Genomic DNA, 17,567 nt, shown 5'->3' with positions numbered 1-17,567 from the left:
GCGCCCACGGGTCGCTTCTGTGGAGGGAGGTCAGTGCCCATGCTCTCCCAACCGCGCCATGCCCCCCGGACTAGCCACCGTCCCCTCCCTAGTAAACCCGGAGAGAGCCTCCCTCTCACCTGCTCGGGGACACATAAATCCACTTTCGAATTTCTCCCGCGAACTCGCGCTACGTCATCAAGCAGGGACGGAACCGCCGAGGCCCCGCCGTTCGCAAACCACCAATAGAACGCCGGTCGCCGCCGCGCTCCCTTTTCCCCCCCTGATCCCGCCCCCGGGGGGCGTCGCCCACGACGTCGGCGACGAACGCCGGGCCTCAGACCCGGTTTTCCGCGGGGAGCCGAGAGGAGCGCGTCGCTCGTCGGATGACGCGAATTTACGCCGACTGCAAGGAGCGGGAGGCGGAAAGCGTGGAAGAACACAGAGTTGACCGTGGCTTTGGGGACGCGAACGGAGTAAGTCGCAAAGGGCCTGCAGGGCCGCCCAGACCCCGTGAGGTTGTAAACTCCCCTCAGGCCGGTCTCTCGAGGTCCATCCCACCATGCGTGGCCCGGCCCGGCCCGCCCCCCTCCCACTGGTCCGTTGGTGTGGCGACGCACATCTGTGCGCACGCGCAGTTCCCTGGCGGCCCTTGCAGTTCCGATTTTCGTGGGGAGGGGGCGTGCCGAGCTTGGTTTTGGGAGGTTTGGGGCACGCCCGGCTTCTCGGGGGGCGTCTGCCTGGAAAGGGACCGTGCACGTTGGGAGGTCGGCTTTGAGCTTCGGCTGCCCAGAGGCAGCAGTGTTTGCAGTCTAAGACTGAAGTCTTTTCTTTTGCAAGCCTTCCGCCGTTTCGGCCTCCTGTAGACAATGCCGCTGTGGAAGGGACTAACAATAAATGATGCAGTTAGGTTCTCCGAGTGCGTTTCTGGGAAACCGAGGGAACACACGCGTGGAACTTTCCTTGAGGATGGAAGTCCTGCAGAAATGAGACTGCCGGGAGTAGTGGGGCGGGGTGGGTGTTTGGTGCGAAATCGAATGGCTTTATAAAACTAGAAGATCATTCGCGGGAAAGATCCAAGCCGCTAAGTGTTTTGCCACCTTTGAAAATAGTCTTGCCATGACTACAACTTTGGTTCTCTTTGAGTGCCCTCTTTTTGTTCATAACCTGAAAAATGTTATGGTCGATTTCTTTGGAAATTCTACGTGCACCCATGCAAACACTTTGTGTATGATTTTACAAGCAAAAACTGATTTTGAAATTGAAAAAAAATTTTTTTAAGTTTATATCTAGTATAGTTCACTTTCCAGATTATGACAGTATTACAACCTTATAACTTGTTGAGAATCATAAAAATGAAAATCACGTTTGCCCAAGTAGGATGTATTTAGTTACTGCTTGACCAGTATCTGTTAATTCATTTCAACTTTCTATTGAATATCGATCTGGTCTTTGTTCCTTTGAATGGATTTGTAGCACTTAATTTTACCGTATTCGTATAAGCATGAAGTTGACTTATGGATTCCTAAAATTTCTTGAAACTCACCTGAAATGTCAAGGACTTCAGATTAAGAATTCCTGGGTCAGAGTATAGTATGAATGGTGACAAACTGTAGAAGCTTCTAAAAGGTGGGCAGTGTTTGCTTACCCAGCAGCTTTGACCAAATTGCAGAACCTTTCAGCCCCCTTTTTTAAAATTGAAAGAAAAGCCCCGGCCTGCTGGCGCAAGCCTGTAATCCCAGCACTGTGGGAGATAGAGACAGGTGGATCTCTGCAAGTTCAAGGTCAGCCTGGTCTACAAAGCAAGTCCAGGATACCCAAGGCTACACAGAAACCTTGTCTCAAAAAACCAAAACAAAAAAGCAAATAAGTTGAAAGAAACTACTTAGTAGGATTGTCAAGATTTAGGACAATGTATATTAAGTAAATGACATTTTTTACACAGTAATTTTTATTCTCTATTCAAAGACCATGTGTTTTTTGATGGGGCCTGGGGGGAGTTGCAGGCTGTCCTGGAACTCTCTGTGTAAAGCAAGCTGGCCTCCAACTCAAGAGATCCACCTGCCTCTGCCTCCTGAGTGCTAGGATTAAAGGTGTGTGTCACCACACCAATTTCACAGTATATTTCTGATACCACAGAAAAATTAATAAGGAATGACTAATGTTGCAAGTTGAGAAATAAACTTCACAAGCTATATCAGTGTTATGGACAGGGGACACTGTAAAAATAACCTCTGTAAACCTCTAGAGCATGTTGTAAACTCCTCATATTCTAATGGCAGCCGTGCAGAACAGTAAATTGCAGTGAGAGCCATTTCAGAGATCAAATTGGTAGGATTTAAAGCTCCAGAGCAGCTTTTTTTTTTTTTCCTTTGAGTCTTTTTTTTTTTTTAAAAAAACTTATGTATATATTTGCATGAATGTGTATATGTGTACCACAGGCCCACAGAGGTTAGAGGAATTCTTTGGATCCTCTGGAGCTAGAGTTTAAGAAGGTTGTGGGCTTTGATGTCATACTAGAAACTGAACTTGTGTCTTCTGCAAGCGCAATGAGTATTCTCTCTCTCTCTTTTTAATAGATTTATTTGTTTGTTTATTTACTTATTTGTTTATGTATGTATACCTGCATGCCAAAGGGGTCATCAGATCACATTAGAGATGGTTGTCATCCACCATGTGGTTGCTGGGACTTGAACTCAGGACCTCTGGAAGAGCAACCATTGCTCTTAACTGCTGAGCCATGCTCTGCAGACCTTTCTATAGCAGCATTTTTAAGTGCTTCAATGACATTTTCAATAATCTTCATAGTAACTCTCTTAAGAAGATAATACTGTGTCCACATTTTATGGACCACAGAGATGACAAACTTTCAAACACATTATGGAGGTGGCTTGGTCAGCTTGGTGGATAATAGTGTTAGCATTAGCATAAATAGGCTTTGATAGGAAAGAATAAATTTCCTTTAGGATGTGTGGGATGACAGTATACCACATTACCTTTGGAACGTACAAACAGCATTAGGAGTGTAGTAAGGACTAAGAAATGGTTCAGTGGTAGGATATTTGCCTGTGATGTGGGGTCCCATGGGTCTTATCCCTGTTTCCAGCATTAGGGAGAAAGACAGAAGTGGGTGAAGATTAGGGGCCTCTGTAACCTAGGTAACTAACTAGTTTTCTTCAGGCCTGGAGTAGGGAGGCTAAATTGTTCTATAGTTTGTGTGACTTTCTGTTCAGTCTGTAACTTGTTCTAAAGTGAAGGTGTATTTGATGTCCTGAACTGGACTAAGTAACCGTCAGGGACACAGCCAGGAAGGCCTGGGGGCTAACGCAGTGGGGGGATGATGTGACAGCCTGTTTCTGCAGTTCTGTCTGCTCCGCTTTAGATCTAACAGATGTGGTATAGCTGTACATTCCGCTGTGCCTTAGAGCCGTGGTTCTCAACCTTCCTAACACTGCAGCCCTTTAACAGATCCTCATGTAGTGGTGACCCCAACCATGAAATTATTTTGCTACCTCATAACTGTCATTTTGCTACTGTTAGGAATTGTAATGGAAATATCTATGTGTGAATCCCAAAGATGTCATGGCCCACAGGTTGAGAACCACTGCTGTACACGGTAGGTTTTGACAGTGAAAAGGACTGCCCTTTATAACTAACCATTATCATGGAGCCTGCTCTGTGATCATTGTAGTCTGTATTCATTGTTTTGTACCTTACCACCTTAAAAAATGATTTGAAATGCTTTATACCTTATTATATAGACCAAGCTGGCTTCAGACTCACAGAGGTCCATGTGCCAGGGCCTCATGAGTGCTGGGATTTAGGTGTGTACCACCATGCCCAGCTATAGGTACTTTTAAATATATGTAACAACTTCACAAAAATGTAGTGATCAAATTAAAACCTCTGCCTCTATGTTTAGATTATGGTGGGGTAGATAGGTAACGAAACCCCAAGTCCAGATAGTGGTAAGCATAGAAAGAAAGCTTGGTGTGTGGTTCAGATTGGCGATTATTTTACGTTGGAAAGAAAAAGCCTCTGAGACAGTGATATTCACAGATCTGGGTGAATAACTAAGCTATATAGGGGTGTTGGGGAAACAAACAGCAGAAAGAACAAAGGTTTAGAGACAGAAATGGCTTCAACAAATTCAAGGAGCTTAGGGTTGATATAAGTCTGGTGGAAAGAATTGTAGAAAATAAAGTTGGAGAAACGAGTCCAGGTCAGATCATAATAGGACCTCATAAACCACTGTAAGGTCTGTGGACTTTTATACAAAGAGTTGTCCTGATTTACACAGTTAAGTGATTGTGCTATATTGGAAATTGATCATAAGAAAACAGTGTTAGAAGCAAGCAGACTATTAAGGAAGATCTTGGATTAGTTCATGTGAGACATGATAATAACTTGGACCAAATGGTTTATTAGAAATAAGAAGTTTTAATGTTTAGGATGTACTTTAAAACCAGTGCTAGTACAACTGCTAATAAACTGAATATGAGGAAAGAGGAAATGAGAGTTCTTTCTAGTTTTACTCTCTGTTTTATAGTTGGTATTTCTCAAAGGGGTAAAAAATTTTAAATGTTAGAATTCTGGTTTTATTAAGTTTGAGATATCCTCTAAATAACAAATGTACAGTCAAGTGTACAATTGACTGTTGTAATGGGAGAATGGTTTGTAAGGTATAGAGCCCAATGCTGAATAGCCAGGACCTCAGAATGGATAGAAAGATGAGAGGCCAAGATAGGAGTCTAGTTAGTCATAGACACAGAAGGATCTAGAAAAGGAAAACTCTTAAGAGCTATATGAAGAACATATTGCAAGGGAGGAATTCCTGACTCGGAGGTCATGTAAGCATTGAGGCCAAGCAGTCAGTGAGCTCATTGGAGTTCCCTTAGTATGATAGGAGTGAGAGCCTGACAGGAGGTTGAAACTGAAGATCTGAGATGAGGCCTCCCATTATACAAATTCACCTTTTTTAACCAAACATTTATTCGGATAGCTATATGTAGCTATCTGTAGCTATATGTAGCTATCTGCATTTTGTGTCTCAAGTAGGTGTCTTATTACTTATATGAAGTTAAGAGCACTACTTGCTCTTCCAGAGGTCCTGAGTTCAATTTCCAGCAACCACATGGTGGCTCACAACCATCTGAGACCTGGTGCCCTCTCCTGGCATTCAGGTGTACCTGCAAGCAGAATATTTTACATACATATTATCTTCAAAAAAGGGGGAAAAAAAAAAAAACTTGCACTTGACTGAAAACATCCTGTGGAAATGCATGCTTTGCTTTTGAGTGAGGTGCATCACTCTGTTTCTGTGGCTAGCAACAGTACCAGTCGGACAGCAGGAAGGCTTGTGTCCCGGGAGGAAAGGTACAAATACAAAACTCATCTGGAGCTTACTTAGCATTTTTACATCAGGTTTTGTTTTTGCCATATCCAGAAAAACTTGTGGACAATCAATGTTTACATAATTTAACATTTCTATATTTACAGAATGGAAACTGAAAACAAAAAAACTATGGAAGAAAGCACTGAGAAGAGAAAAGAAGAAAAAAAGAAGCGGTCGCGGGTTAAACAAGTGCTTGCAGATATTGCTAAGCAAGTGGACTTCTGGTTTGGAGATGCAAACCTTCACAAGGACAGGTTTCTCCGAGAGCAAATCGAAAAATCTAGAGATGGATGTAAGTTATCTTTATCTTAACTGCCAGGGGGGGGGGGGAGAGGAGAGGAGCAGCTGACAGTTCACAATGTCTTATGCTATGATCTAGATGTGGACATCTCTCTTCTGGTGTCCTTTAACAAAATGAAGAAGCTGACCACTGATGGGAAGCTAATAGCCAGAGCATTGAAAAGCTCGTCTGTTGTAGAGGTAGGTATAAAATTTTCATAATTATCTTTACCATTTTATTAATGTATTTGCACGTTATATTTGTACAATTATTAAACAATTTATGAACCTTACTTTTTAAAGTTGGACTTAGAAGGGACCAGAATTAGGAGGAAAAAACCCCTAGGTGACAGGCCAAAGGATGAAGAAGAACGCACAGTGTATGTGGTAAGAAAAGACACCAAATTCTAATTATAATTTATTGTTTATAAATTTATGTATCATATAAAGTATCATACCACCTGTGATTTATTATAGGAGTTACTCCCCAAAAACGTCACTCATAGCTGGATTGAGAGAGTATTTGGGAAGTGTGGCAATGTTGTTTACATAAGTATTCCACATTACAAATCTACTGGGGATCCTAAGGGATTTGCCTTTGTGGAGTTTGAAACAAAAGAGCAAGCAGCAAAAGCCATTGAGGTACGTGCATCTGAGGGACCCTGTAAGTGAAAAGAAACACGTGATATTAGCAATAAATTAATATTCTGCAATTGTTTCAGTTTCTTAACAACCCGCCTGAAGAGGCCCCAAGAAAGCCCGGCATATTCCCCAAGACTGTGAAAAACAAGCCCATTCCTTCCTTACGCGTAGCTGGTGAGTGCCTACTTACACGGGAAATGTTCAAAACTGGAGCTTACAGAGAATAAAAACTATGTGAACATTGTTGTTACAGAAGAGAAGAAAAAAAAGAAAAAGAAAAAAGGCAGAATAAAGAAGGAAGACAGTGTACAGGCGAAAGAGTTAACTGTGGATACAAGCAGCATGGCTGTGTGTAAAGCTAAGAGACCTAGGACTGCCTCCGAGGGTTCCGAGGCAGAAACCCCTGAACCTCCAAAGCCACCTGCAAAGAAAAAGAAAAAACGGGACAAGGCCGAAACATCCATCTTACCTGAAGGCAGAGTAGGAAAGAGGGAGAGGAGCAGCGCTGAGGACGAAGACTGCCTAGCCCCCAAGCCAAAAGTGAGGAAGAGAGCTCAGAAGGATGTCGCTGGTGAAGCAGCTTCTGAGGTCTCCAAGGAAAGCAGAGGTACTGTCAATAGGATTAGAAGTGCAAATAGTTTACCTGCTTCACAACCAGTCTTAAGGGATTATCTTTTTTTTAGACTTAGAATTCTGCTCTACTGAGGAGGAGAAGGAGACTGGAGAGAGAAAAGATGATTCGCTCTCAAAAGTGAAAAGGAAGCATAAGAAGAAGCATAAGGAGAGACACAAAATGGGCGAAGAAGTTATACCGTTGAGAGTGCTGTCCAAGTAAGTGCCCGTTCTCCGTGGCCACCGACACCAGGCCATCACCATTGCTAAAGTGCAATTCCAATTTCTGTACAACAGAGTTGCATATTAGCAACAGTGGCGGCCGATGTCCATAGGCAGTACAATGAGGGTTTTGTAGGAGCCACCACACTCAAACATGGAAGCACTTATTTTTTAAAGGCACAGCAAGCGCCTCCATGTTAAAGTAAAGGAGGCCCCTTAAGCAGACGTCAGTGGCATTCTTAAGTCCCGAGAATGTAAAAGGAAAACTTACCATCACCAAAACATGGAAGCACTTACTTCCTTAGTTCCAAAGCAAGTACGTCCACGTTTAAGTGATGGGGAGCCCAGTCACTAAGAAGACGCTGACGGGTTCGGAAGGCACCTCCACTGAAACATGGAAGCACTTACTACTGTGTAACCCAGCAAGTACCCCATGTTAAAGCAGAGGGGACTCCCAGTCACAAGTTGGCGTGTTCTACTGCGGAGTGCATTGAATTCACTTCTACTAAAACATGAAAGCACTTACTCTTTTTTAAATGAGACAGAAAGCACTCCCATGTTAAAGTTGAAGGGAACCCACCCGAGGCAACTTTTCAAAATGTATAAACAATCCCACGGGGAAAATAAAACGACGGATTACGGAAATACAGTTTACCTTGCTCAGAAGAAATCTTGCTCTCAGCTGGGAGGGTGAAAGACACTGACTTTCAGACCCTTCTATTTATACGACTCTAACTGCTGAATTCCTTTTGGCTTTCTATCTCAGAGAATCATTACAAGACCCTTTGTTATTTTAATGTATCGGCTCTCAGGGAAAGTAGATCCTGAGCATCCTGGGTAGCTCTGGATTTTTTTTTTTTTTTCCTTTTTTGAAGTAAACAGATGTCAATGTTAACTGCTAAAACCATTACCACAAGATACCCTCCTGAAAAAAATCTCCTATCTCCCTGTTTGATGGCACAGATTAGGGTAACAATGGGTGCTCCCACTGAGCCAGGAGGTGCGTTGTGCCTCTCTCTGGAGGAGCCCTAACTGTTTGAAGAGACATCTACATGTTAAATGTATGTAAATAAATAAATTGCTTCCATGGGGTGTTTTTTTCTTCTTAGAAATTCCTTTTGATTCAAGTAAATCCTAAGGAATGTTATCTCTCAAATTGGAAGCAATTTGACAAATCTTTGAATTTTAGTCTCTCACTTTTCCCCAAAGTTGCCTAATTTAGTGAGTGTTACTTAAGGAAAGTAACTCAAAAATTTTATTTTACAACTAAAACTATTAGAAACAGCTGGGAAATTCAAGCATTTTACCTGAATGTTAAGGAAAAGAAACTTGCTTTGTGGGTTTGCAAGATAGATGTATTACTTAAAAAGTAAATTGAGTGTGTGCTTAAAAAAAAAAGGAAAGTTTGGGGGGAGTTACTACATATTTAGATCAACTTCAAGTTTTTAATTAAATCATTACTATTTCACTATTTCAATATCTATCACTATTTCAGTAGTTCAATTTATTTTGTTTTGCAGAACTGAATGGATGGATTTGAAAAAAGAGTATTTGGCACTGCAAAAAGCTAGCATGGCTTCTCTAAAAAAAACAATATCTCAAATAAAATTGGAGTCAGCAATGGAAACAGACTGTAGTGCGCCTAATAAGTCTGGAGTGGAGAATGGAAAAGGTGACGCTCACTGGAATGGCGTTTGTTGTTACAGTACACTGAAGATGCTGCGTTTACTCTACAAATATTTTCAGGGGTGGCTTTACTGCAGTGATAGAGTGGTTTCCCCAGCTATAAGTTGAACCACTACCAGAAAAAAAAAACAACTTTAAATTGGAAGTGTTCATAATAAAGAGTGGGCTGTTTCCAGCCTGCCTCTTCCCTCCATTCCCAGGGAACTTACTCAGGAGGGCCTGGAGGTGGGAGTAACCGTGGTCTTACAGGATGATGTGCACAGAGCAGGAACATAGAAAAGCACTATTTTTATGGATTGTAGTATTAATAAAGGTTTGAAGTTCTTACAAATTATACAGATTCTCACATTTGAATAGTATGTTTTTAATACCCTTATGTTTATATTGGCATATATCTTTGTTGAAGTTTTGTTCACAGATACTATGCATTTTATTTCCATGTTGATTCCAGATGAGTAATGTTATGCCTTAATATTAATTTAGAATTACAGAAGTTCTAAGTTATTTAATTGAGCCTGAGCTCACTACTGCTGTTGCAGAGTAGTGCTCCTTGTGGAAAATGTCAGGTGTGGGACAGTTATCTCTGGCCCTTTCCTCTTCACCTCAGCAGGCAGCCATCCAGAGTGCTCCGCCCAGGAGAAGATGACTGCACAAGGGCCACAGTTCGTGACTGGAGTGATTGTGAAGATCGTCAGCACAGAGCCTCTACCTGGCAGGAAACAAGTCAGGGTAATAGTTGTTAGCCCTGTGTGAAATGTCTTAAAATAATATGGAAAATGAAACAAACCCAGTTAGAATTTGGACCTCTTGGATAAAGTGCTTGTAGAGTCTGAGTCTGTGGTAACTCTTGGATTTAATCTAAATACCAAAGTCCTCAGAAAATAAGACTTAACCTCTAACAGCCTGAACACCTTTGTTTTCTGTGTCACTAGTAGTTGATGGCTGTGTAGTTCAATGGAGAGCTATATAGTGATCCTAACTAGCAGTTGTTTAAATAATATGTTATGTATTTAGTATTATGCTTTGAAAGAGTTTTTACCATTTTAAGAGGTTTAAAAAGATATATGGTGCCTTTGTTGTTTGTTTGTGTGATTATTTTTTGAAGCGGGGTTTCTCTGTGTAATACCAGTGGCAGGCCTGGAGTTCCCACTATAGACCAGGCTGGCCTTGATCTCACAGAAATCCACCTGCTTCTGCCTCCCAAGTGCTGGCATTAAAGGCATGTGCCACCTTTACTTTTTAAAGATCTGTTTAACAATAGACATGTTCAGAGGTTACTTTTTAAAGTTGTAATGACCTGCTACTGTCTTGTCTTGAAGCCAGCTGCTGAATTTATAGATTTATATATTCGTCAGGACTGAGGTTCCCTGATGACCATTCCTTTTGTTGTTTTTCTGAGACATTGTGTTTTGTTTTGTAGAATGGCCTGTCTTAACTCATTTGGCCTAGGCTGGCACTCCTCCTGTTTCAGCATCCCAACATTCTCCAATAACATTATTTTATACTGTATAAAAGTGTTCTATTAATTTTCTAATTACTTTTAACATCTTACAGCATTTACTACTATGTATTATGTTGTTTTAGTTTTTTATAGAACTGCAGCACAATTCTAATCACCCTTTTTAACTGCAAAAACGAGGTGATTTTTTTTTTCACTGTTGTGTGATGTGTATTCTATTTTAAATCCTGTAACTGTAATAAGACATAAATTTTCTTTTTGATATTGATAAAGTGTTTGCCAATTCCAAATTCATTTAGCTTATGTCTGAAAATATGTTAACAATACTGAATTTAGATTAAAAAGCTAAACAGATGTCAGTAAGCACTTGCTTTGCAAGAGGGAGACCTGCCTTCAGTCCCAAGCGCACACAGAATGTGTTTGTGCAGCAGCTGAGAGTTCCGTAGTAATCACTTAGTCTTTCTGAAACAAAAACTGAACTCTGTTGCTTGTTACTGATTAACGAGCTGATTTGTCATTAGTGGGTTTTCAGTTAGGAGATCAGCCTGACTTTGTAATGGATGTGTAGTAAATATCTTTTGAACTGGAATACTCTAAGCTATCTGAAAATCAGTTATAAAAGTCTTACCATTACCAGGGTACACATTACAGTTTCATCAACTCACTACAGACCGATCTCTTGCTATGTATTTTAATGAGTACGATTAACTGGATAAAAACATCCCAGGTATAAGTCTCTCTTTTTTTTTCCTTGATTAAGCAAACATTTTTTAGTAAGGATGTTCTGATATTTCTGTGTATTAGGTGTTGAGTGAATTGAGACTTGTTCCTTTCTTCTAAAGACTCGCAAATCTTTATTCATTTTTATGCTACAATTAAATATTTCCAAAATCTTCTCTAAACTGCAGAGTTTATTTCTTTAATGTTAATGAATGAAATTTGACAATTAAAATTACTGTGACATTCCTGCATAAATGCATTGTGTTCTGTGGGAAACCTGCTGTGAGGTCTAATTAAGGAAATGCCTGCATTCTTAATCAATTTTTTTCCCTCACAGCAGGTGTTATAGGTAAAACTGTTCCCTCTCTGGGTGACCTCAGCTTGCTTAGAAAAGGTTACTTAGGTATTTTATCTAAAACTGAGAGCTGTCAGGCTGTGTTTCAGTAAATCTACTCAAGACTCCTAGGATTTCTGTTGGCTATTGTAAAATGTTGAAAGATGGTTCCGTGTATTCTAAGTCACACTTGTGTAGGTGAGTGAAAATAAACTTCTCCAATCCTGTCTTTTCTTTTAATCTTCCTTAAACTAACCTGCTTCCAGATTGCTGGGGGAGGGGTCATTTATATTCCATGCTACAAATCTTGTCCTTACCTGAGCCCCACTGTCAGCTCTTATTTTACAGATAGACTTTTAATATCATGTAAGATAAAAGTTTGTTGTTAAATTGCTTCTCATTTTTGTTTAAGTATTTCAAGAGTCTTTCTGTATGTTTTAGAAGTATTTTATATATTTACATGACAATTTCTGTGTCTACATTCATTTATTGTCAAACATCGTAAGTGTTGATTTTAAGTTCTCATACTTCTTACCCGTGTAGGATATTCTGGCCACCATCTCAGAAGTTGTTTATGTTGACTTGCTGGAAGGAGATACTGAATGCCATGCCCGGTTCAAAACTCCCGAGGATGCTCAGGCAGTAATGAACGCACAGGCTGAAATTAGAAAGAAGCACAGTTGGAGCCTGGAGGTCCTTTCTGGTAAAACCTGATTGTGTTTATTTAGTAAACAGTTATCATTATAGGTAACTGTTTCACTTGCTCTTCATTGAGCGAGTGGACCTAACATTCTTCCCCCAAACATTCTCCTGCTGCTGAGATTGGGATTTGTATCTTTATACTCAGTGATCCGTGCTTTTCCTTGTTCAGGTGATCATGAGCAGAGGTACTGGCAGAAGATTTTGGTTGATAGACAGGCCAAACTTAATCAACCTCGGGAAAAGAAGAGAGGCACGGAGAAGGTGAGACAATGCTTGTTCTGACAGTGGTAGGCGAGGATGAGTTCACTTTGAGTTTCCCAGCTGAGAATACAGATTTCTCCTGCTTTAGGAATACATGACGCGAAGGTCCTTTGCCCACAAGGACCCATAATTGTAATGGCCTTTTAAATATACACAGTCTTGATTTGGGGTCACAGGGTTTTGTAGTTTTGGATAAGTACCTGTAGAAAGATTGTCTTCTGCAGAGAAGATAGACAGATTAAGGTTTCTGGGCTGTGAGAAGTGTTGTTATTTTTCTGATAATCAGTCAGTGGCATGAGCAAACTGAAATAATTAAAAGAAACCGAGTCATTCAACAATTTTATTCTGTGGTAATTAGCCTAATGTATGATTCACTGAGGATATGTTTATTCTTTGAACCAGATTATTATGTTTAACTTCTTAAGAACTTTGAAGGCAGCCAGGCAAGGTGGCACACACCTGTAATCCCAGCACTCTGGGGGGGACAAAGGCAGGCATATCTCTTGAGTTCAAGGCCGGCCCTGGTGCAAATGTCCCTGTCAGTCATAAATGCCAAAGAAACACAAATGAAAAACTCACCAAGGCAAAATTCATAGGACATTTGCATCCATTGTTCTTTGAGGAGTTTTTTGTTTTTGTTTTTTTCTGATTTTGCTGAGATGGGGAAGCCTCTTTCATCCTTGGCACTTTTTCATCTTGGAGGTGTAAATTTCAAAACTGGTTTGAGATGTTCAGATGTTCACATCAGTAATTCAGAACTGGTAACTGAACTGTAATTGGTTCAGTAATACTTATTTTTGTAATTGCTGTGACATTTCCTTTGAATTGTCTATTCTGTTTTTAACTAGTAATAAAATATTTTTGATTTTAGAAAATTATCAGTATTCATCTTAGTATCAGGCAAAGAAACATGGACATATTTTATAAAATTATACTAGAACAACAACTTGTTCTGACTTGCTTCATTATCAGGGTTGCTAGCATGATCTAGGTAGTAAAGCTCGCTCACTTAACAGACTGAAATACAGGGGAGCCACCTACCACACAAAGCACATGGTGTTGGAGGCTTGCTAGGAGAAAAGGAACCAAAACCTTTTGCTGATCTAACTTGTTTCCTGCTGCTGGAGATTAAGCTCAGCTCCTTAAGGGTGTTAAGTGAGTGCTGCTTCTGCCACTGGCCTCCTTCAGAGCTAAAGCCCTCTGACTGTCAGGCCCATCCTCCACACAGAGTGATAGGCATGGATAACAAGTCTCCTGTTCTCCCTTTGCTTGCCCATGGACAATGCCAGTATGGCACAGAACATTAAAGCTGGCCGCTTCTACCTCCGCCCAAGAGTTCAGAAGTGCAGCATTCTGGGCTGCAGTGATGGGAATTAAGTGCATGGGGAACAATGGCCGAATTTCAGTGATTCTGACCTGAATTCCTTCCTGATATGACAGATACCTTGTGGTTTCCCCACTAGACACTAATCCATCTTGAGTGAGGAAGAGTGCTTGTATTCTTAGTCTTTAGTTCTTAGTTCTTACTTTTCATGCTATGAAGCAGGACCCATTGTGGGAGCCTCAACCCCGTTGAGTCTGTAGAAAGAGGAGTCAGTAAATGTTTAGTTCTGCATAGGTGTTTACAGATGAAAACGAGGCACATGTAAATGAGTTCTCAGAGGATTAGGAACGGAAGGAAGGATCTGCCAAAGGAGAAAGGCTTGTTTTTTCTTGGTGGGATGCGCTTTAATTCTAAGCCCTTGTAAGTCAGGACTCGACACTGTGGTCTTGCTGCCCTTGCTGCTCTTTCTCTCCCAGCCCGGAGGTAAAGCTTTTTTAATTCACTTTAGTTTTTGAATGTTCTTTAATTTTTTTAATTGTATGTAAATTTTACGTGGGTGTGCGGGTACCTCAGCATGCATGTGAAAGCTAAAGGGCAGCTTGCTGGACTCGCCCTTCCTCTATCATATGAGTCCTAAGCATAAAACTCCTGTTGTCAGGCTTTGAAGCAACTACCCTTATCCCACAGTTTTTAGATATTTGTCTTCTTTTTAATCAAAATGGCCTTTTCTACTGGCATATCTGCTGTATGTTACCCAGCTGAAGTTAGAATTTGTGTTTGGGAATAGCATCATTCATGTGCTAGGCTAGCTAGAATTTTTCACTTCTGCCACTTGTAAACAGTGTCTTAATTGAATCATGTCATAGCCTCTTGTCAGTCCGGTACATTAGATTTTATTCATGGATTGAATGATTGAGACAAGGTCTGTGGTATCTCATGCTGACCTCAGGCTCACTGTGTAGCTGAGAACGACCTTGCTGCTCTGATTACCCTGCTCTCACCTGCACTTACCTGGTGTTCAGCGGTCAAACCTAGGACGTTGTATATTCTAGACAAGAACTACCGACTCAGCTACTTCCACGTCCTGGGCCTCATATTTTTAAGACCTATAAGAGTCTTTCTGTTAAGGAAACTTGTAGCTGTCTGGTGCAGTAGTTTGCTCTCAGGGCACAGAAGAGTGATCTTCAAACCAGCTTTGGTTACACAGAGACCCACTGCAGAAAAGAGCAACAACTGCTTTGGGAATGCTGCAATCTGTTGCCCTATGTTTCAAGAACAAAATTATTTTCTCCTTTAATAAAGACAGATCTTAATAGTAAGGGGGTTTTGCTTTATTTGTAAAGCAAATTTTAAGCTTTTAGAAGGTGTAATTGGCACAAAAGAATTGTAACATGAGCCAAGCATGGTGCTGCGCACCTTGAATTGTGAAAACTTCATGTTTCTTCCCAAGTGTCTTAGATAACAAAGGTGCTATTAAGAAAACAAGGGAGGCAGAGGCTGACGGACTGCTGTGAGTTTGTGGTTCCAGGACAGCCAATGCTACACAGGGAGACCCTGACTCAACAAAAGAGTTATGTCATATGTGGGGTAGAGTGAAGGAAGATAGCCCGGTGTGGTGGTACACACCTTAAATGCCAAAACTCAGGGCACCCTGGTCTATAGAGTAGGATCCAGGCCAGCCAGGACTACAAAATAAGATTTTTGCTCAAAGATAGATGGATAGATTGATTGATTGATAGATAGATAGATAGATAGATAGATACATAGATAGATACATAGATAGATACATAGATTGATTGATTAGCTGGACATGCTGGCACATGCCTTTTATCCTAGTACCTTGAGACAGAGGCATGTGGATCTCTGATGTCCAGGCCAACCTGGTTTACAGAGCAAGTTCCCGAACAGCCAGGGATACACAGAGAAACCCTGTCACAACAACAACAAAATGAGTGAATAAATAAATGTATGGAATTGCCTTGCACTATAGTCCTATCACTCTGCTTGAAATTATCTTTCCAGTAAACAGGTTTTCTTTGTTTTCTTGGTTTGTTTATCTGAGAACAGGGTCACACCCTATAGGTTAGTCTGGCCTTGACCTCTCAGATTCCTCTGTCTCTGGTAACATTTACCTGTAAATGGGTTGTAAAGGAAACTTGAGTAGTACACAGCCCAGAAACATCACATCTCATTCAAATAATATGTAAATCTTTAATCACAATGTAATGAAGGGTCCCATACCATTAAGTCTTAGTAATTAATATCCAAGTCCAGAGGTTGTACAAAATAATGCTGAGTTGTGACTCTTCGTAAGAAAGGTTAAATGACAATGAGGAGTGAGTGACATATCAGCTGAAAGATTGTGAGTAATGAAACATAACTGGAGGAAGATAGAAGTTTCAAAGATGTAAGGTCTATTTCATAAAATTCTTCCAGTTCTCTGTAAATTGATTTAATCAAAACAGTGATCTCATGTCTTTCTACCTCCAGCTTTTAAAAATCCTATTCAGCCTGATTGTTGTAAAACTTTCATAGTGGTGATTGTTTTTTTTCATTTTGGAGTTTTCAAGGCATAATTTCTCACTTCTTTCTCTGTAGTTAATCAGCAAAGCTGAGAAGATTAGATTGGCCAAGACTCAACAAGCCAGTCAGCACATTCGATTCTCTGAGTATGATTGAGAAGGACGGCAGCTTGGCCTTCGCTTGCTGGAGTGTTCTTAGAATGCTAGGACTGCTTGATGGATGTTCTGCTGGGATCTGCATTAAAAAAAAGAAAGAAAGAAAAGGGAAAAAAACCCTTTGTTCCTCAATGTGTAAATAAGACTTTTCTAATAACAAATGCATTGTATGTCACAATTTTTTTCAATGAATGCCCTTACCCTTCATATTGAAATTATGCAAGTCAGCTTCAAATGATTTCATAAATAAATGTGTTTTGAACATTATTGTTTTGTTTTATTTACAAAATAAATATATAATTGCAGAAATAAAAATACATATTAGATGCAAACTAAAATAACTTTTCCGTTGTACCTTTTTTCTGCTAGCAGATATAGATATTTTGTTTCTTTTTTTTCTCATTTCCTCTTCCTTTGAACAACAAACTATCATGCTTCTTATTAAGATGTTGAATTTTAAGAGCATTGAGTTTGTTTTCCCTAAATAGACATTTTATTTTAGACTATGTGCCAGGTGCTATGACCTTGGAGTCTGGAAGTCGACCTTAGGGAGAACTAAAGTTTGTATTTTTCCAGAAGTATATTCACAGCACCTATGCAGGACTGGGATCCTAGACTCCATCAGAAGCTCCTTAAAGTAGAATGTCTGTTTCAGCATATTTCTGCTTCCCCTGTCGTTGACCCAGGGTGAGGCCTGTGCTCAGGCATCTTCACTCTGACTCACTGGCTGGGAAACAACAGCTGATCACTGCCAAACATAAGTACCCTGGCAAGTTGCCTATCCCTTCTTTTTCCTTCACAGGGTTATATGTATGCATGCATGTGCTCACGGCAACAGAATACCTAGAAACAACTGTTACATCCCCTTAGGCTTATAACTGAAGGACCTCCAGTATATAAAGACTTCAAAATTCAGGGCTGGTTGAGGTAGAAGCAGAAGCCTGTGGAGCTTTGTAGGTTCAAAGCCAGCCTAATCTAGAGTCCCAGGACAGCCAGGGTTACATTGACTGTTGAACATTTACTATGGAGAAAGTTTTTAAAGTGAAAGCTTGTTAGACATGTCTTTCTGCGGATCTGGCAAGATGGTTCAGTGGGCAAAAAACAACTTGCTGCCAAGCTTGAGCTGAGTTTAGTCCCTGGAACCCACATGATAGTCCATTTGTATATGGACTTTACTTCCCCCATCACACACAAACACAAAACATACTAAAAGAAAAGGCACCAGTCATTCATATGGTACACATACATGCATGGAAAACATAAAAGTTAAAATA

The 17,567-nt window shown here is 40.5% G+C and overlaps 1 protein-coding gene across 2 annotated transcripts; it reads left to right on the top strand.

The window, feature by feature from the left end:
- Nucleotides 1-303: 303 nt before the first annotated feature.
- Nucleotides 304-16,560, top strand: Larp7 (La ribonucleoprotein 7, transcriptional regulator). 2 transcript variants are annotated; one of them, XM_055628331.1, is made up of 13 exons: nt 304-455; nt 5,479-5,666; nt 5,754-5,854; nt 5,957-6,040; nt 6,131-6,295; nt 6,376-6,469; nt 6,549-6,902; nt 6,979-7,126; nt 8,650-8,801; nt 9,426-9,544; nt 11,872-12,031; nt 12,200-12,291; nt 16,214-16,560. In XM_055628331.1, the coding sequence occupies exons 2-13, from the start codon at nt 5,480-5,482 to the stop codon at nt 16,292-16,294; spliced, it is 1,737 nt and encodes a 578-aa protein (XP_055484306.1). In that variant the 5' UTR covers nt 304-455; nt 5,479; the 3' UTR covers nt 16,295-16,560. The 2 variants fall into 2 exon arrangements, with proteins under 2 accessions (XP_055484306.1, XP_055484305.1); XM_055628330.1 differs by having other exon boundaries at nt 9,423-9,544.
- The last annotated feature ends 1,007 nt before the right edge of the window (nt 16,561-17,567 follow it).

This window comes from Psammomys obesus, unplaced genomic scaffold (genome assembly GCF_907164565.1).
Source record: "Psammomys obesus unplaced genomic scaffold, mPsaObe1.curated_primary_1811, whole genome shotgun sequence".
NCBI lineage: Eukaryota > Metazoa > Chordata > Mammalia > Rodentia > Muridae > Psammomys > Psammomys obesus.
Note: the sequence above shows the minus strand (reverse complement) of the source record. Positions and strands in the feature narration are given on the sequence as shown.